Source organism: Xenopus tropicalis, chromosome 3, assembly GCF_000004195.4.
Source record: "Xenopus tropicalis strain Nigerian chromosome 3, UCB_Xtro_10.0, whole genome shotgun sequence".
In the NCBI taxonomy this organism is placed as follows: Eukaryota; Metazoa; Chordata; class Amphibia; order Anura; family Pipidae; genus Xenopus; species Xenopus tropicalis.
The window spans coordinates 59509903-59531030 of record NC_030679.2 but is presented as its reverse complement, the minus strand read 5'-3'; the positions used below and the strand labels follow the sequence as shown (position 1 = coordinate 59531030).

At 39.2% G+C, this 21128-nt stretch overlaps 2 protein-coding genes across 2 annotated transcripts in view; both read left to right on the top strand.

Annotated features, from left to right (window-relative positions):
- The window catches only part of ptprr (protein tyrosine phosphatase receptor type R), an 85676-nt gene extending 77294 nt beyond the window's left edge, over positions 1-8382 (top strand). Inside the window, exon 14 of the mRNA NM_001103009.1 lies at positions 7762-8382. Within this exon, the coding sequence (NP_001096479.1) occupies positions 7762-7855 (94 nt within the window). The 3' untranslated portion in view covers positions 7856-8382. The remainder of the gene's footprint in view (positions 1-7761) is intronic.
- Positions 8383-10268: 1886 nt separating this feature from the next.
- Positions 10269-21128, top strand: part of ptprb (protein tyrosine phosphatase, receptor type B) — a 58286-nt gene continuing 47426 nt past the window's right edge. Inside the window, 1 exon segment of the mRNA NM_001137616.1 lies at positions 10269-10497. Within this exon segment, the coding sequence (NP_001131088.2) occupies positions 10443-10497 (55 nt within the window). The 5' untranslated portion in view covers positions 10269-10442.

The window sequence follows — 21128 nt, the reverse complement described above, 5'->3', positions numbered from 1 at the left end:
TTTCAGCGGGTGTGTGACAAGCTCAGCTCTGTTGTCCATGTGTAATGGGGAGGGCGGAGGGAGAGCCCTTAGAAGCAGGCAGGCAGGCAGGCAGGCAGGCACGGGAAAGCTTAAGCTTCGTGGGAGGAGCAGAGAGGGGGCACAGCCCTTTGAAGTTGGCAGGCAATGGAAATATCAAGCCTGCCTGCTAACTCCATGCGATGCGAGGGAGGGAGGGACAGTCGGGTTCAGGATCTTCAGTAGGATTTATGTAGAGAAACAGGACTTTTAGGAAAAAAACAGTCAACATGACCTATAGGTAGGTTTGGAAGTAGGTTCATATTTTTATAAGAAATTTTTTGGTGTCATTATCACTTTAAGACCAAATTAAAATCACTATAATTCTATTTAAATGCATGCTATGTGAGAAACTTAAAAAAAGGTTTTCAATAAATAGAGGTCTCTCGTAATCTGTTTATTTCTATATTCATACCTTATTGAATTTGAATTATGAGGTGCAAAATTGATAATGATGGGATAAATGAAGTTACATACTAGGTATATGAGCCCATAAAATAGGCTTTGTGCTGATATATTCCTTTGTTCATTGTTTTAATCAAAATATTTCATTTGCTATAAAATGAAGTCATATTTACATTTACAAGTCACTGGGAGAGGAGTGGGTGTTATTTAGTCCAATACTTTTTTGCCATTAACAATGCAGTAAAATGAATGCCTCATTTATTATGTCAAAGATAGAGAACGCAGTGGGAAAGAGAAGAGTCCATTATGCCGTTCTCATCCCCCTCCTTCCTTCTCCAAGATGAAGAGTACAAATAAGGAATTGTTATTTCGATTTTACTTTCAGTGTCTAGTCACCCAATGGGAGAAAAACTGCAGCTACGTATAATCCCCTGCTACTGAAGTGCCACTTCCCCTTGTATTGACTGTCTCTTACAGAATGCATCTTTAAAAAATCTTTTTTATCTTTCAAAACTCTCAGTGTTGCTGCCTGTGCTGCACCCCTGTGATCTTGAAGAACTTATCCAAATGTAACCATCTCTCTTTGAACAATGTTTCTTATTCTTTGTTTATGTCCATCTGTGACAACACCAGGCCCAGTGTAGTTTGGGTTGCCACCTCATCCCCTTAATGCCGGCCACATATTAAATCTACACCCGGCATTAGCAATTCATTCTGCAGACATAACAGAATTATGTGCAGCCAAGCATCTAAAGCAGGATGTGGATTCAAAATGTGGCTGGTATTAAAGGAGTGAGGTGGCAACCCTAAGGGGCTGATTTACTAACCCACGAATCCGAATCTGAATGGGAAAAATTCAGATTGGAAAACGAACATTTTGCGACTTTTTCGTATTTTTTGCGATTTTTTCGTTGCCGTTACGACTTTTTTGTAAAGTGTCGCGACTTTTTCGTAGCCGTTACAATTTGCTCGTATCTTGTCGCGACTTTTTCGTATTGAGCGCTCGTAAACTGCGGGCAAAACTTTCAGACTTAGCATGATTTTGGAAGCCTCCCATAGGACTCAATGGCACCCTGCAGCTCCAACCTGGCCCAAGGAAAGTCACGATACTGAAGCTTGAATGAATCCGAAACTTTCGTACTCGGCGCGATGGCTACGAAAAAGTTGCGACAATTCGCGCAAGTCGTGTGGTTGTCCAACAACATCTTGCCTCGCTTTAAGTCCCCTTCTTTTGCAGCTAAAGCCAGCTTTAGATTGGATTCAGCTTACATGCTTCTGTTGCAAGCTTGCAGAGAAGATAACCCAATGGCATTTGCCAACCCTGATGCAAGTGCAATTGAAGGTCTGCTGCTGGCAGGGGGTCTGCTTCCTCTATATCCACTACAGTCCACAAAACTTTGGCGCTGTGTGAGCAGGGAGGGGGTGGTGGGTTGGTGCGTATGCGTGATGGGCCCCTTCTTATGCCACTGTCTCAAACTTAGAGTGCGCCATAAAGTTGTGGTTTTCATGTAACAAGTTGAAGAAGTTGCAGTTTTATTAATGTGTCTGTTATTTCTAAGGATGATTCAAGGAACAACTTTGTTCTGTTTCCCTTGTTTAACATAAGCTAGGCTTTGGAACTGTAATAGCATAATGTAGCATAATGAACTTGTACTTGCGCATTATTTAAAGATAATTAGACTACACAAATTAGTATGTGTTTCTAGGATCCTTGCCTGCATTGAGAGCTAAGTCTAAGCTCTTGCATGCTGATGTACATTAAGGGCAAATTTTATTATGTGGTGTAAAAAATGGCAACAAAATTTGGCACACATAGCCAGGCTTTACCATGGAAAAATGGTGACTTACATGTTTCCAGGGGATTAGGCACCCCCCCAGTGATTACTTATAGTGATTACATATAGTACTACCATGGGCTTGTGTTCCCCTACTCAAAAAATGCACCAGCCCAGGGTGCAATTACCATTATACTGTTCCAGTGTCCAAGGCATCCCCTGCACCTCCTTGCATAAGGGCATAAGCAATACAGAACGTCTTGCCTGTTTTTTGTACTGTGCATGCAACCAACTTCAGTAGGTGCAGGGAAAGCTTGGAATGCCAGAACAAAATGTAACTGCTATTGAAAACAATGTAAAGAAGAATCACAGAAATCTTCAAGGTATTATGGGAACCACCCCGTATAGATGAGGGGGATGAGGCCCAGCTATTGTTGCAAATGGAGGAGGCTTCAAAAAACTGGGTCAAGTTGTTATTATGGGGGACTTTAATTATCCGGACATTGACTGGAGTAATGGGGTGGCTAAGTCAGAAAAAGCTAGTAGGTTTGTAAATATGCTAAATGACAACTTTTTATTTCAGGCGGTTCAAGAACCTACTAGGAATAACTCTATTTAGGACCTGGTGATTTCTAATAATAATGAACTCATCTCTAACATTTGTGTGGGTGAGCATCTGGGGAACAGTGATCTCCTTTGAGATAATGCTGCAGAGACAGCTCTATAAGGGAGTAACTAAAACGCTCAATTTTAGACGTGCAGACTTTGCCAGTATAAGGGCATCTCTGCAATGTGTCAACTGGGAAAGGCTTTTCATGGGGTTAGACACAGAAGGAAAATGGAACATCTTTAAAACATTGCTTTGCAGGTATACGCAACAGTATATCCCCCTTGTAAGCAAGGAGAGGCATCGCAAAGCAAAACCTTTATGGCTGAATAAAGGTGTTAGTGTTGAGGTTGGTAAGAAAAGACTTGCTTTTAGGGTATTCAAGTTAGCTGGGACAGCAGAAACTTTCATCAGGTACAAGGAAGCAAATAAAGCATGCAAAAAAGCTATCAAGCAAGCTAAAATAGAAATGGAAAGGGATATTGCAGCTAGGAGTAAAAAGAATCCAAAATTATTTTTTAATTACTGTATATACTCAAGTATAAGCCTAGTTTTTCAGCACGCAAAATGTGCTGAAAAAGTCACCCTCGGTTTATACTCGAGTTGGGTGCCATGGGTCCCTCCAGACTAGCACCCTCTGCTTTTGTGTGCAAATTAGGCCACCTGCAACCAGACCCTCCAGTGCCCTGGCCCACTCCCAAATTCATCTTCATCTACCATCCTCACCTGTCCCATTCTGCACTATACATTGCACTTTATATTCTATATAATCTATATATAGTTTTGAAGGATTTTAACTCTTTGTGTTTTAGCTGGGTTGCAGCTTGAGCTAAGGGGGTAGTACTCTTAAGGTATCATTATTGATGCCATATTGTTTTTGTTGACCCTCTTCTCCACTTACAGAGCTAATTTACTGTTTTTCTTTGAAATAAATATTTAAAAACATATACCCCACTCATGCCTCATTTAATGCAATTGTATTGGTATTTATTTTGATTATTAAAACTTAGCAGTAGCTGCTGCATTTCCCACCCTAGGCTTATACTCGAGTCAATAAGTTTTTCCAGTTTTCTTAGGTAAAATTAGGTACCTCGGCTTATATTCGGATCGGCTTATACTCGAGTATATACGGTATGTGAATAGTAAAAAAATGAAGCAAGAAGGGGTGGCAACCTTATTATCATGGGGGGGTAAGTTGGTTGATGAGAACAAGGGAAAAAGCTGAAATTTTGAACTCTTATTTTTCATCTGTCTATACATCTGAGGCGCCAGCTAATGAAGGCTTCCCTTTAAATATGCCCAGTTCTAGTAATTTAGCTACTGACGCATGGGTCACTCGGGAGGAAATTCAAAAGAGACTTGAACATGTAAAGGTAAACAAAGGTCCAGGGCCAGATGGGATTCATCCCAGGGTATTAAATGAGCTGAGCGCTGTGATTGCCAAACCTCTTCACTTAATTTTTCAGGATTCATTGAGGTCTGGCATGGTGCCGAGAGACTGGCGGATTGCTAATGTGGTGCCGTTATTTAAAAAGGGATCCCGTTCTCAGCCTGAAAACTATAGGCCTGTTAGTCTGACATCAGTAGTAGGAAAAATTTTGGAAGGGGTAATAAGGGATAGGGTACTTGAATACATTGCAGTTCACAATACTATTAGTTTGTGCCAGCATGGTTTTATGCGTAACAGATCTTGCCAGACTAATTTAGTCGCCTTTTATGAGGAGGCGAGTAGGAACCTCGATGCTGGAATGGCAGTTGATGTCATCTACTTGGACTTTGCTAAAGCGTTTGATACAGTACCTCACAGAAGGTTAATGATCAAATTAAGGAATATTGACCTAGAACATAATATTTGTAATTGGATAGAGAACTGGCTGAAGGATAGATTACAAAAAGTGGTGGTAAATGGAACATTTTCTAATTGGACCAGTGTGGTTAGTGGAGTACCGCAGGGGTCAGTCCTTGGTCCTTTGCTTTTTAACTTGTTTATTAATGACCTGGAGGAGGGCATAGAGAGTACTGTTTCTATTTTTGCTGATGACACAAAATTGTGCAAAACTATAAGTTCCATGCAGGATGCTGCCGCTTTGCAGAGCGATTTGACAAAATTGGAAAACTGGGCAGCGAACTGGAAAATGAGGTTCAATGTTGATAAGTGCAAAGTTATGCATTTTGGTAGGAATAATATAAACGCAAATTATCTACTGAATGGTAGTGTGTTGGGGGTTTCCTTAATGGAGAAGGATCTAGGGGTTTTTGTTGATAACAAATTGTCTAATTCCAGGCAGTGTCATTCTGTGGCTACTAAAGCAAATAAAGTGCTGTCTTGTATAAAAAAGGGCATTGACTAAAGGGATGAGAACATAATTTTGCCCCTTTATAGGTCCCTGGTAAGGCCTCACCTTGAGTATGCAGTGCAGTTTTGGGCTCCAGTCCTTAAGAAGGATATTAATGAGCTGGAGAGAGTGCAGAGACGTGCAACTAAACTGGTAAAGGGGATGGAAGATTTAAGCTATGAGGTGAGACTGTCGAGGTTGAGGTTGTTTTCTCTGGAAAAGAGGCACTTGCGAGGGGACATGATTACTCTGTACAAGTACATTAGAGGGGATTATAGGCAGATGGGGGATGTTCTTTTTTCCCATAAAAACAATCAACGCACCAGAGGTCACCCCTTTAGATTAAAGGAACGGAGCTTCCATTTGAAGCAGCGTAGGTGGTTTTTCACGGTGAGGGCAGTGAGGTTGTGGAATGCCCTTCCTAGTGATGTGGTAATGGCAGATTCTGTTAATGCCTTTAAGAGGGGCCTGGATGAGTTCTTGAACAATCAGAATATCCAAGGCTATTGTGATACTAATATCTACAGTTAGTACTAGTGGTTGTATTTATAGTTTATGTATGTGAGTGTATAGATTGGTAGGTGTGGGTTAGGTGTGCTGGGTTTACTTGGATGGGTTGAACTTGATGGACACTGGTCTTTTTTCAACCCTATGTAACTATGTAACTACAATGGTATTGTTTTAATGGTACCTGTAGTAAGAGGCAGCTGTTCAGGGAATAGAAAAATATAAATATTGTGTTAAAAAGCAATTACATATGCAAATCACTCTAAAATAATTGAAAATGTGTAATTCATATTTATTGAAAAGTTGCCTAAAATTCAATTTTCTATGGGCTTGGAACCTTTTTAATATTAGCGTAACATATTTAGGCAGTAAATGTTTTCTTTAGTTAGAAATTAAATCTCTAGGTTCTGCAAATAGATTTATTGCTCAAAACTACATTGTCATAGCAGAAATGTGTCCTTTGACCACACATTCAACAGGATATATTGCAGCCTGCTAGGAAATGACAGGAAAAGCTGCCCAGTGTCTGTGTGAACTCATGGTCATGAAGGGTGTGAACGATTTGTATACATGAAGAACACAAAGATCTATTTTTGCCACAGGCATCTAAGCTAATAAGATGTTTTACTTGCATGTTATAGAAATATAAAAACTGCTCAGAAGCATATAAGTGTCTGGTCAGAATATTTTAGTTAATGCTTCTAAACATAAACCTACCCCTGCACAGGGAAGCTAATTGGATTGGATATCTAGGATGCCTATTGTAGGCCAAATATGCATTCCTAATCATTAGGTTTTCTGACAGTTGTGCTCATTCACACTGTGAATGCATCAATGACTGCACGTCTGAAAGATTAAAATGTGATCTGTTTAAAGTTGTACCTGCCAAGTTAAACAATGGTATTAGATGTGAACTTGTGTATTTTACTGAGCAGTTTCAAAAGCTGTGTATGACTTCAGTGGTTCCAATGTTTAGTACATGCACACAAGGTGATATCACTGTTCTTAATAATCAGGCCTCTATGGGCATCATTTTATACCAAATCAGTCATTATAAGAATTTGTTGAGTTTAAAAGAAAAGTGATTATGAAAAAAAAAGTTTCTCCTCAGCACAACTATAAAATGATACTGGTACATTCTGACCCAGTTCTGACTTGTAGCAAGAGTCACAAGTCTATGTATGGTCTTTATACCAGAGTTATACACTAAAAACAGATAGCTTACTGTCCTACAAATGGTCTCACTGGTGCACTGTCTTCTGCACCATATAATCCAACTAGTGATAATTAGTAATGACTAGAGTGACTAGAGGACAAATGCTGATTTACTGCTATAGTGCAATTTTGCAACACACACAACATGTTTCGGGCAGTGGTTATGTTTGTCCTCTAGTCTCTCATTGCGAATTATCACAAGTCTATGTTTGGTGTAATATTGACCCATCCATAACCACTCGAAAAAAGTTATGATCCATGTTATGTGTAGGACTGGCCCAACAATGCTTTGTAGAGGAATCCCCAGCCACTGTCAGTGTTGGATTGACCAACCCATGCTATGCATAATAATCATATTCCATACTCAGTGCATGATAGCTGTGTCCATAAATGGCATAAGAATCTTACTGATTCATATCTAGTATAAGAATTCAAGTGTAATTGTAAGATTCATCCATTTACACCTAGTCCAAAGAATCATAAATACTCAGTGTATTATTGAGCCATAACGTACTGTAAAATAAAAGTCTAGGCTTGAAGATTGACTTTTTCATTGCTAGTGTATAAATCTAAAGTTTTTACTCTGTGTAAGACTAAACCTTAATCTCATTTAAGGGTCATTGGTCAGTGCATAAGGCTTACCACTTAATGGTATTAAAATCACAAATCTATTTATACTGATTCATCCATGCTTAGTCCATGCTATGAGAAATATAAGAAGGAAAAACTGGATCTCTATAAATAATGGCCATATAAATAATGTTTTCATGTGGAATTGAATCTGGCCCATATTGTGATGCATCTTATCATGTGCCACATCATATGCTTTATTTACAGTATACATATCTTCCTTTGACAGGGGTGGAATGGTTCAAACAAGTGAGCAATATCAGTTTGTGCACCATGCGCTGAGCTTATATGAAAGCCGACTATCTGCAGAAACTGTCCAGTGAACAGCTAAGAGGAAAATGAAAGTGATCTTTTTAAGGTAATCTGTTTTATTACCAACCAGCAGTTTCTTAAAGGAGTCAAGTAGACTGCATGAAGGGATGGGAAGACAACCCATGAAGGCTTGCTGGAAAGTCTGGTGCAATGAGATGGACTCTGGTCTGTAACTGAATGTACCTTGTACTACAGATTCTGTTAATAGTAATGGAAGGTACTTCTCTGATAAACAGTAGTTGTATATGCGTTTTCTATACAGTATATGTAACTGAAAGGTGGATGTAATACTGAGATACGATTATCTACAATGCAGAATGTATGTACTACAGTCAACAGTCAATGGATTTATAAAGATTGTTCAGTGTATAACAAATAAACCTTTGCGAAACTTATGTCTTGTACATTGTCAGTTTCACCCCGTACCTGCCAAGTGCTATTATATATTATGTGGTGAGCTTGTTTCTTACCCACATAAAATTTTTGCTGCTAGTGTTGCAAGTAATCAATTTATGTTGTTTTATTTTTCCAAAAAAAAGAAGAAAGAAAAAAAATGTTGATATTTCTCTATCTAAACTGTATATATCCAGTCAATATTTTGTATGAAGATGTGTTCTTGTTCAGTTAGCAACTTGTGAAATTCTATTAGATTATTTCAATTTGTTTCACAGCACAATGTCTTTTATTGAGTGGATATGCATTTACTCTTAAATCTGTGGGTTTTACTGTTGCAGTCTCTTCTCCAGATCTAAATACAGTGTATTTGTAAATCCTGTGAGTTATTTTACCTGAGAAATTTATAGCATATATTAAAACTGCAAGATTTAAAAAAAATATATTTGTTGTCTTTTACTGCAAAGGTAAATGAATGAATTTGTTCCTTAAATATATTTGTTTAATTGGAAATGCCCTATTGATGTATGTGCAATTGCAAACCAGTACATAATTGTGAATCAGAGCACTACTAACTGCTCCACATGCAGAAAGGAGCCCTGAATTAGTGCCGGTCACTCTGTTACTGGTCAGAAATTAGTTTTTTTTTAAATTAGGGACAATATTACATCTGCTTTAAGAAAAAGAACAATGCTGCTATGTTTTCTTTGCACTGCGCTATCAGATTATTGATGTCCAGTGACCTGGTTATTTGTTTGCAGGAACAGTCATTATGTGCATCTTACATTTTTTAATGTAAACATTCTGATATACACTGCCAATAAAGTACACTTCATTAAAAATCTCTTGCATTTCTGTACTCCAATATATTGTATTCAGATGACCTCAGATGGCCTCTTAATTAGTACTGTATGGCATAGGAGTTCTGCCTGTGACAACACTGTTGTTATGCAAGTAATGAAAAATGTAATTCTAAATGCCATTCATGGTTCTATCTACACATCTAGAGACTAAAACCATTTCTCAATTAAATAAGGCTATTGGGGCCAAGAAATATTGTATTGGTAGATGCTGAACAAACAGATATCTTACAGATATAGTGTACTGGTCTACACATTCAAATTTTAGTCTTCTTCCGACAAACCTTTGGATATCAATCATATGTTTAAATGCAACAATGTAAACCTAACATTCAGACTGAAATTGTAGGATGAAGCCCTAAAAATAACATATCAGATGATATTCTGAACATGAATTTGTGGGCAGACACCAATCATACATATTTTATCGTTATCCAACTAAAATTTTCAAACCTGTCCAACCAGCTAAACTACTGATCACCATGGTACAAAAATTATCAGGACGATAATTTGGAGCCCACACATGGTCCAAAAATCATATGAAACTAAGATTTGTATGATTATATTATATGTGTATGGCTAACTTTAATTACTGCTATTATAGGAAGCAATTTTACTGTATTAAAGGGTGTTGTTGAAACATATTCAAAATAACTTGGAAGCCCATAGTTTGGTCACAAGTCCTATTGTAATCATTCCCTAATTAGGCAAGGCATTTTCTATCCTTACATAAGTAGAACGCTTATTGGTGCCAGCACTCAGCCAGCCACACAGGGTCACTGCACTGAAATGAACTGCACTGAGAGGAAAAGTCAATGCCTACATTGTGCAACAAGTTTGCATCTTTCCTTACAGCGTCCAAGGCTTATGCAAAAATAAATGTAATAGGATGTGTAACATTTTCGTTTGGTCCCCATAACTCTAGCACATTGTCTGTGGCCCCTAGTAAAGAGCCTATATACAGTGTGTAAGTTACTTTTGGGCCCCATAACAACATTCTAAGGTTTCCACAACTGCGGGGAAGATTGGTTGGAACAGCTTTTCACTGTACCAAGAATAGCGCGCCATTCACTGCTGGCAGCCAGCCTCACGCTGCTATCCCTCACACACACACACACACACACAATTGTGCCAATGATATCCACAGAGACGCTCACACAGCAGATACTAAATCAATGCTGAAGACTCGCACGTTCTGCAAAAAAAATCCCCAAACAATTGAATGGAAGGAAGTTGCTCGTCACGGACTTTTTCCCTCCGTGAAGGCGCATTTCCTTCCTAGCACTGGCTTCTCACTTATCTCGCTTGTGTGGAGAAGTATGGGGAACGGCTGACCAGCTGCAAAATGGATCGGGGATTTGCACTGCTGATTCTGAGCTGCCTACATTGGGGCCTCTCAGGTGAGTGTGGGATTTGGAGGGCCAGGGCAGATAGATGGCATAGGGCTGAGGAGATGTCACTATCATCAGGTCGATGGCTGCCTAGGAGATTGCACTGCTGCCTTTCCACAAGCGCTATGTGGTTTGTTATGAATGTCATAGAGCAGCATGGCACACATTGCTGGGCACACATTGCAGGGCATACATTGCAGGGCACCCTGCCCAAGGCTAAAATAAGAGCTAGGTGGCTGTACTGTGTGCAGCTGTTTCTAAATATCTCTGTATCCTGAACATAGTCTGGCGCGGCCTTGTGCTTAGCTTGGTCCTCTGCTTTCATTCCATCTGAGATGTGTTACTGCTGCAAGGTAAGAATGCCTACAGTAATTACTGTGACATATTGTATAATAATAGTAATGCTGGTGGTACTTCTTAGTAATGCTGAGGGATTATTCCCATCACCTTCTACTCCTTTACTTTAGCTCCTAGCTGATCCAGAGGAGTTTAGGAAAAATAACATCCAAGCAGTTCTCAGTTTGTAAGGAGAGAATGAAAAAAGCTTCAAGTCTAAGCTGCAGTCTGACCTGTGTGGTTAAATGGATAATGTCTCTGGATCAAATAAAGTGTGCTGGAAAGTCTGTATGACAGCTTGGACCCAACTTGGATGTATTTTCATTACAGGCCTTGAATAACATATTTATCTTGCAGCACATACAGTATACGTTCTTTAGCTCCAAATGGAAAATGGCTGTTGTAAATATGTATATATATATATATTTTTTTTTTTTTTCTATACCGGTAATTAGTTCTGACATTCTAGGATGCAACCAACCAGCAAGTCACAGAAATTAATTAAAATTATATACATTTATTATGTAAAAGCATGAGTCAGAGTGAGGTTTGTTTTATCAAAAAGGCATAAATCCAAGACAGTATGTTCAAATGTACTTAAGTAACAAGTCATCTTAATACAGTAATTTGACTGTTGGAACAGTTATAGGGTAACATTTTTTATATGAAGCATAACAAAAGAATTAGGTGGCCTTCCATCTTAGTTAGCCAAAAGGTGATATCTTTATTGACTAACTAAGCAGCAGGTTTTCAGTCAAAGCTGATTACGAAGCTTTCAAAACATTTTTAGTTTTCTTTTTCAGTTCTTTCTTTCTTGGGAGAGAACATCCTTCTGGACAGCTGAGTTCCTTCCTTTCCTATAATTCAGAATTCAAAGCTCAGACCAAACTATTGAACCAAGAAGCTATGATTGCTTTAGAAAATACATAGTAATTTAGAAATGCATGCTATCTCCCTGATGCTGTTTATGCTGAAGGTATAATATTGGGAGATAGATTTTGTTAAAAAGTAAGCCGTTATTCAGAATATTTTATATATTATAGTTAGGCTATGTTGACATTTTTTAACCCACAAGCACACATTGGAAAAGTACCTAATTGTAAAAATGTAAAATTCTTAATGTTCCGATTAGAGTAATTTTAAAAACATAGAGGGAACATATTAAACCACCCTTTAGCAAGATAGTCAAGGAAATACAACAGATTTCTTGTAATGCAAAGATTAATAGGGTCATATAATTAAAGGTTCAGAGTTTTCTATTGGTCTATTCACCTATAGCAACCAATCAAGAGCAAGCATGTAGTGGTCTGCAAGCACCTTATTGGTTCCAGTTGATTGCTGCATCTGGGCTAATTGTGTTCCTTTTATTACATAGGGGGTTTACTCTGAGCTTTCTGTCTTAAATGAATCCAGTGTAGGAATTTGGCAGAAGATTTTCACTTTGCACTTTATAAATCAGTCACTGTGCCTGACAAATTTCTGACCCCTTTAAAACAAGCACCTGTTTTATTGTTGCTGAATGCCGTGGCAGTTGTCACGGAATGCAGAGTATGAGGTCATGGCCATCAGACAAACCTTGAATTCAAACACTTTTTTTTTTGCAAAGTATGCTCTTAATTTTTTGCTGTTTTTTTTACATCTGTTTCACAATGAATGTAGACCAATGCTACTAGTGCTGTTTTATAAAATTTAAGGGTTTCCATATATCTTACATAGCATTTCTTGTGTCACTGCAAGTTTATTCATACTTCTATAACAGCCCAGTTACTAAATTATATATAAGGGTGATAGCTAAAAGTCTTTATCCATATTGCTAATGATGTAAGCCAGTGCTGTCGAACTGGTGGCCTCTGTGCTGTGCTATCCACAGGGGAGGAGGAGCTATATGGATTTAAGGGTGTGGCTTAATTTGACATAATAAACTTCTTGCACACATGAGTGATGGGGGATATCCCTTCAATGAGCATCAATTATTTGGTGTGCTATCACCATTAATGTGGATATTGTCTAAAAAGTTCTTGTGATAACATAGGTGTGGTTTAAAAAAAAAGGGGGGGACAAAACTGGCAAAACCAACCTTGAAGACCCCTTGTGGTTTCCTGCCTATTGAAAATTTGACACAGCCCAGTGGATACTGAGTAGTCTCTCAGGGGGCGGAATTGGTGGGCAACCATATGATTTATTCATACAAGGAACCACCCAGTAACACAAAATTGGGTGTGAGATCATGTGTGCATTTTGGCAAACTGGCATATTTTCTGACCAGGAGATATGGGAGGTAAAATAATGGAGGTGAGCATTGGGGGGGTATAAAAAAACTCATTGCCCCTGTGGCAGACTGCAGGCCAGCAGGCCCATTCCTATGGGTAGATTTTGTTATATACCCTAGATATGTTCTATTTTTTCATGAACCCCAGCCAGCCTTTTCTTTCTTGTCTAGCATAGAACTCCAGTTGCTCAATGCTGTAAAATGATTGATTCCTGCAAATTGGAAATTACTGTATTACCCTTAGTGTGAAAAAATGGTTTTGTAGTGACTGATGCCTTTCACCTTTCACCTTTATATTCCATATTTTAATTCAATAAACTAAAAAACCATAACTGGACCTTTTAAATAACTAAAGGAGAAAAACTCCAAAAGTAATTCTAGCTCAATAAATTGGTCATCATGTGTACATGTACATACGAACAGACTGCATGACCTTTTTCAATTTTCTATAATCCACACATAAAAAAAAAATTCTGTCTGTCACTTTAGGAAAATTCCTCATTCAGGGCATGCGCATAACATTCTCCTCGAGCCTTGCTTGTGCACTTGTGTGTTCAGTGATGACGTTCAAGTCACATGAGGCTCCGAAATGTCATCAATATACTTTCCTGCTCCTCCTGCCTGAGCCGCTGTGTGGCACATTTTACTAGACACGGAGTGCCAGTAAGTAGATAGAAAACTGTTCATACCAGAGATCCCAGGGCACTGCAGGCTCTCCAGGGTGCTGCAGAAACTTTTCAGGGGGTTGCACAGAGGGTTCAGATGTCCTTGTCGCCATTGTTATATCAGTGATGCAGGACAATAATGCAGGCAGGTTGTTAACAGTTGACCATGTTTAATTCTTACTAGCTTCCTAGTCTCCTCCCACTATTTCCCAAGGCTGCAACATTCTAACATCCTTCAAAAGCATATAACTTAATAAAACATAACACATGTCTATGAAGATTCTCATTCATCCAGGTCATGATATATGTGGATGACACCTGGGTCAAAATTAAAGAACACGAGGTTCCAGCCTTCACCAAACACATAAACTCGGTGGACAAAAACATCACGTTCACAAGGGAAGATGTGAAAGACAGCAAACTGGCTTTTTTGGACTGTGCTATAGTTATCAAAGAGGGGAGGGACCTGGATATTGAAGTATACAGGAAACCCACCCACACAGACCAGTACTTGCTGTTTGATTCCCACCACCCTTTGGAACATAAACTGGGTGTAATTAGGACTCTACATCATCGGGCTGAAACTGTGGCATCCAATGCAGAGGCTAAGGAGAAAGAATATAAACATCTAAAAGGAGCTCTGAAAACTTGTGGGTACCCAGACTGGGCCTTCATCAAAACCAAATCAAAGACCAACAGAAAGACCAGACCTACAAACAGAAGGGAGGAACACAGCAGGCGAAACAACATAGTCATCCCATATGTTGCTGGAACATCGGAAAAACTTAGGCGAATTTTCAACAAACATCGCATTCCTGTGTTTTTCAAACCCAGCAACACCCTGAGACAAAAGCTGGTGCACCCGAAAGACCCAACACCCAAGCACATGAAAAGTAATGTGGTCTATGCTGTCCAGTGTAGGGAAGAGTGTTCAGACTTATACATTGGGGAGACAAAACAACCTCTCTGTAAGAGAATGGCCCAACATAGGCGGGCAAACTCCTCAGGACAAGACTCAAAGAAAAAGGTCACTCTTTTGAGGACAGTAACGTGCATATTTTGGACCGAGAGGACAGATGGTTTGAAAGAGGTGTGAAAGAGGCCATTTATGCCAGCCTGGAAAAACCATCCCTGAACAGAGGAGGGGGCCTGAGACACCGCTTGTCACCAACATACAATGGCGCGTTGACATCCTTACCCCGGCAGTTTCACAACAGTTCACACTTCCAGTCATGTACTTTGAAGGATTAACACCTTTATCAATGAGAATCTTGGTACCATTGTGATTGGATCATACCTTCTTACACCTGTCAGTTTCAGCTAACACCTAACTGAACAAGTTCAATGGAACAATTGTGATTGGATGTCTGTGACTCTACTACCATCAAGAGTTTAAATACCGGGGAATTCCCTACCAGTCATTTGAACTGAAGAAGCCACTCGGATGAGTGGTGAAACGTTTTCAAGAAAAACTCAGAAAAGTCCAGTTGTTTTAGACTTAATTCTACTAGATACTGTAAAACATAACACAGCTTATGCACATACATAACACATGGCTAGGCAAAATGGCGTCTGCTCTGTGCAAAAGAAGCTGATGCCAGTGCCGGTGAAGTAAGCAAATAGCTGATTTTTGGATCCAGCATTTTAGGATAGGTGATAATTTGTTTTTGAAAATTTATGTTATATTTAGTTGTTCTTTAAGAAATACTTAAGAAATGTAAAGTAATAAGATACAATAATTAATAATCCCATGTTGAACATGTAGGGGAATAAAAATATTCCTAAGGTTAGAAGCTAGTATTGCAAACTATCAATGGGTGTATTTAAAGAGAGTTCACATTATTAAAGTGAATTGTATGGGTGCAGGCTAGTAAAATAACTGTACAGAGAATCTGGTGAGACATTCAAGAATCTGGACGCTCTATGTACAGTTTAAAGACCATGGCCTTATTTGGTAAAAGTGCTCTGAGAAAGTTAGGCCCACTGCTACACACACTGCACACATATGCTTCTAAAAATCACATAGGAATGAATAGAATGCAGGTGATTTCTTATGTATTAAGCTGTAAACTCACATTTTGATAAATCTGCCCCTAAGTAATGGTTACTAGTAAGTCAACAGAGCGTGAGGCATAAACATTATAATGGGATAGTATAGGACAAAAGTATATGCCTAAAATCAGTCAAAGAGAATAAGGAAGTTAATTCAAACTTGGTAAGTTTTAGAGATTCTTTCTAGTTAAAAATGTAAAACAAAAAAAGATTCAGCATTTTCAGTTTAATACTATATAGGATCCCTAACACACACCCTTCTTTAAACCTCACTTTAATATTTACTAGAATTTCACCATATTCAAACATGCTCAGTGGTATGTATTTAGGAACCTAGTGGCCTTGTAGGATGATGTATTTGTGCCAGGAAGTGATGACTTGTCAATCTCCAGTGTGAATTTGAAATACGTGTGGATGGAGAGACTGTTATGGATGGTTTCACTTAGGTTCTTCTGGTCATTCCCATAGCTGCCGCTAGATTCCAATGAAATACTGTATGAGGTTGAGGATATAGGGCCTGAAATGCAACCAGTATTGATTAAACTTGAGACATGGGGGCCAATTCACTAAAGTGCGAAATAACGTGCGGTAAAAATTTTATTGCGTCTAAATTTCCGCGACTTATCGCACAATTCACTATTAGCACACTTGCGCTAATTTACGCGCGATACTGCATGCAATATTTTTGTCGCGGTAAATAATGTGCGCGGTATTTTTCGCATGCACGCTAATTATCGCAAGTGCTAATTGTCGCGACATTACGCACGCGGCAATCGGCAGCATAAAACTGGCGACATTTTGCCCTGGAGAGCACAGAAGTGCTAGAGAGGTGCTGTATAAATGTTTATTTGCAAAAAAAACCTTAAAAAACAATAAAAATATAAGTAAGAAAAAAAAAGAAGTGCTAGAGATAATAAAATAGGGGGGGCATTTAAGAATATTTAGCCAAATACTTAGGGGTCCGTTTGCTAAAGTGGCTTAAATTAAGTGGCAAATATGTTATGGGCACTTTATTAAACGGGGACAAATATAATATTGCAATTATTCTGGCAACAAAACATTTGATTGGCAGTTATCATGCTTGCCAGAAAATACGCTACGTACTAATTAACGCAAGTTTTACTATTCAGCAAAATGGGCTAAAGACAAAATTGTTGGAAGAATATTTGCAAAAATTTAACCCATATAGCATATTGATGCTGTTACTGATAAATGTAAGAGTGTAGGAGAAACTACATGAAAGTATAGAATACCATATCAAGGAAGGAAAAATAATTAGACATTAACCAGTTCAAAAGTAGAAAAATAAAAACTTTTATTTTAACAATAAAAACTTTTAAAATAGAAAAAAATAGGGAAAATAAAACTTAGGGCTTGCTGCCCTTGAGTTCTCTGATGTCCCTCCGCAGCTCGGCCATTTCCCCCCGGAGCTGGGCCAACTCGGCCTTGATGGTATCCAGGTCCTCCTGCATTGACCTGCGTGATGGTCTCTCGTCGGCAGGAGAACCTGGTGCCCAGCGCTTGGCCTGGGGTGAGTCCGCTGGGCACCTTGAGAACTCAAGGGCCTGGGGGGAAACTGGGGGAGGAATGAAGGGGGGGAGTGTCCGGGGCCTCGGGGGCCTCTTCTGCCTTGGGGGGCCTCTTCTGCCTCTGGGGCCTCTGGTGGCGCTGGGGCCTGGCCGGGTGCTGGGGCCTGGCCGGGTGCTGGGGCCTCGGGGGCCTGTGGAGCCTGGTGGGCCTCTGGAGCCTGGTGGGCCTCGGGGGCCACAGGAGCCTGGTGTGCCTGGGGTTGGGCCTGGGGATGAGGCACCAGCTGAAGTTCTGTGAGATAATATTGCAAGATGTTATTTTGTGTAATATATTATACATATATATATATATACATTCATACACCATCATAAATAACGGGGCCCCTCACAACAACATTTTTTGGGCCCCCACTGGCTCCTCCCCCTGTGAACCCTCACATCAATACAAAGGACACACAGACATTGTTAGCCAGGGCCCCCTAAAACATTCGTGGCCCTTCCCCAAATGAATCATACTATGGGCCGCTCCCTGCTGCTTCCCCCCTGCTTTAAACTTATTTATGCATATGTATTTGAAAATAGATGTGTATATACAGGTATAGGATCCTTTATCCGGAAACCCGTTATCCAGAAAGCTCCAAATTACGGAATGCCCGTCTCCCATAGACTCCATTTTAATCAAATCATTCAGAATTTTAAAACTGATTACCCTTTTCTCTGTAGAAAAAAACAGTACCTTGTAATTGATCCCAACTAAGATATAAATATTCCTTATTGGATGCAAAACAATCCTATTGGGTTTAATTAATGTTTTATTTTTTTTAGTAGACTTAAGGTATGGAGTTCCAAATTACAGAAAAACCCCTTATCCGGAATACTCTTGGTCCCAAGCATTCTGGATAATGGGTCCTATACCTGTATATATATATATATATATATATATATGTCAAAAGTAGAATACCGCACTCACAGGACTTAGTAGAAGATAATGAAGATTTATTGTTCACAGCATACAACTGACGTTTCGGCTGTATCCCCAGCCTTTATCACTTTGATAAAGGCTGTGGATACAGCCGAAACGTCAGTTGTATGCTGTGAACAATAAATCTTCATTATCTTCTACTAAGTCCTGTGAGTGCGGTATTCTACTTTTGACATGTTTCCTGAATTTTCAACACTGCACCCGGGCATCCTGTGACTTCTAAACGTGAGTGCCGGCTTTCTAGAGACTATATATATATATATATATCTATATTTATATATATATATGTTTTATCAAATTTTTTTTATTGTAGATATATTGTTAAAACCAAGGTTTAACAATATATCTACAATAAAAAAATTTTGATAAAACATTGAAGGGTGTGCTGGCCACAGATGATTATTTTCTATATATATATATATATATATATATATATATATATATATATATATATATATATATACAATACGAAGTGCTGGGAAGCTGCACACCATAAGGAACAATAATACCTGGGTGCCTGTGGCAAAACAAAATCTAGACAGGCATGGGGTGATGGCACACACAGGATTTTCACAAGGAGTCACAAAGATGTGAAATAATATTCAGAGGTTTATTGTGACCAACGTTTCAGTTCCTCACTGGCATTATGGTTGGACATGATGGACGTATGTCTTTTTTCAACCCAACTTACTATGTTACTATGTTACTTTCGTCATCCCTGACATTTCTAACATTTGTACTTTTAGTTCAAATTACTTGCTAAATCTTTTACTGAACGTATTCTGTAAAAGCATAATAAAGTACAATAATTACCTTCCGCTATTTCAGCGACCAGATCTGAATTCCTGCGCTTCAGGTCCGACCATATGCGCTGGAGCAGGCGGAGGTCCACATCAAGGGCAAACCTGGCGAGCAACCCATCTTTGAGCTCGCGCAGGATCGCCCTCTTCCTCTCGTGGACCCCTAAGGGCCCCAGCGGCAGGCTGTCATATCCTGAGCGCAGGAAAAATGACACAATATAGCGCCTCTCCCCTGGTAGCAGATCAGATACCCCAGGCATGATGCTCTCTGTAGTGTGACTGCAGGCTCAATGACACAAAATGGCTGCAAGTTGCACATGTCACAAAATCGCTACAAAATGTCCACAAGTCGCGAGATTACAAAGTCGCGACAAAGAAATCACCAAAATATACCTAGTAATGTATTTTGTGCGACTAAATATTTACCGCTACAGTACTGCATATTATGGCGACTAAATATTTACCGCTACAGTACTGCATATTATGGCGACTAAATATTTACCGCTATAGTACTGCATATTATGGCGACTAAATATTTACCACTACAGTATTGCATATTATGGCGACTAAATATTTACCGCTATAGTAGCGAAATTACATACATGCCAAGACTTTAGTAAAATTTCGTACAAAAACACATACTTGAATAAATAACACTGCTAAGTCCATATTTTATTGCCAAAAACTCATTTACTGTACTTTTCTATCATTTATCGCCTGCCTGAAGTAGGTGCTAATTTTCGCATCGACCAATGCGATATTTAGCGCGCCTAAGTGTTTGTGAATCATGCGATCGTATTCCTTTCAGCGTGAAAATTAACGCATGCGATATGGCGACTTAAAAACGCACGCTATAATACTATAGTGAATTGCGCGCTAATTTTCGCGTCTATTTTAACGCAAAAAAGCGTGCAATAAAATTTATCGCACTTTAGTGAATCAGCCCTATGGGGTTAATATTAACCCAAGTTCCTCAAATCTTATTAAAATGTTGTTACTATACCCCTGGCTTTATATTTGAGTTTTATTAATGGTAACATCTTATTAATAAGATTTAGCCAGTATGAGATTGTAGGGGAATTGCGCCTATGCCAGTGAAGGATAACAGCATTTTTAGTGCAAAACAGTGGAATTCTACATGCAAAGTATCATAAGGGGTATATTTATCATGCTGTGTAAAAAGCGGAGTGAAGCATTACCGGTGATGTTGCCCAGGGCAGCCAATCAGCAATTAGATTTCAACAGTTAGACAACCAAAGCAAAGCATCTGACTGGCTGCTATGAGTAATGTTTTACTCCAGTTTTTATACAGCATGATAAATATTCTCAGTGTGTGGTAATAGCTCATTTTTAATTCCACATTTGTAAAGTTCAGGAGAAGTAATGCAATGTAGAGCTAGATTGTCACTCAGACAGCCCATAACTTCCCACCAGAATTTTCCCACCCTTGGGCAAGACCATATAAAAGGCTAGATTAAAATAAATTAGAAAACATTATTCTATGGTTTATCATGTATGTATGGATAAGCACAGGCTGACAATCTGCACCTACACTTCTAGTTGTGCCTGTACTTGGAAGCACTGAATCCGCCCTTGTGCAGGCAAACACAGTCTATATCCACCAACACATGCCAAGTCTTGCATTTTTGGTGGATATCGGCTGTGTTTGCCGGCACCCGAACGGATTCAGTGCTTCCGGGTGCAGGCACAACTAAAAGATTTTTTAAGTGTAAGGGCGGATAAACGCAGCCTGACAATTCACCCCATGTGCCCTTGCCCTTAAGGTTGCTGACAGTGGGGCAGGCACAGGTGGTGTTTTAATATATTCTGCTAAATCAATTGGGGTGTACTAATATTGATACCAATTACCATGAGGGCAGTGAGATAGCTGTTGTAGAATTAGAATTAGAAATGTATAGTACAGAGAATATGTTTCTAGGTATAGGATTTATTATCCTGAATGCTCTGGGCCTGGGTTTTTTTTGGCTAAATGGTCTTTATGTAATT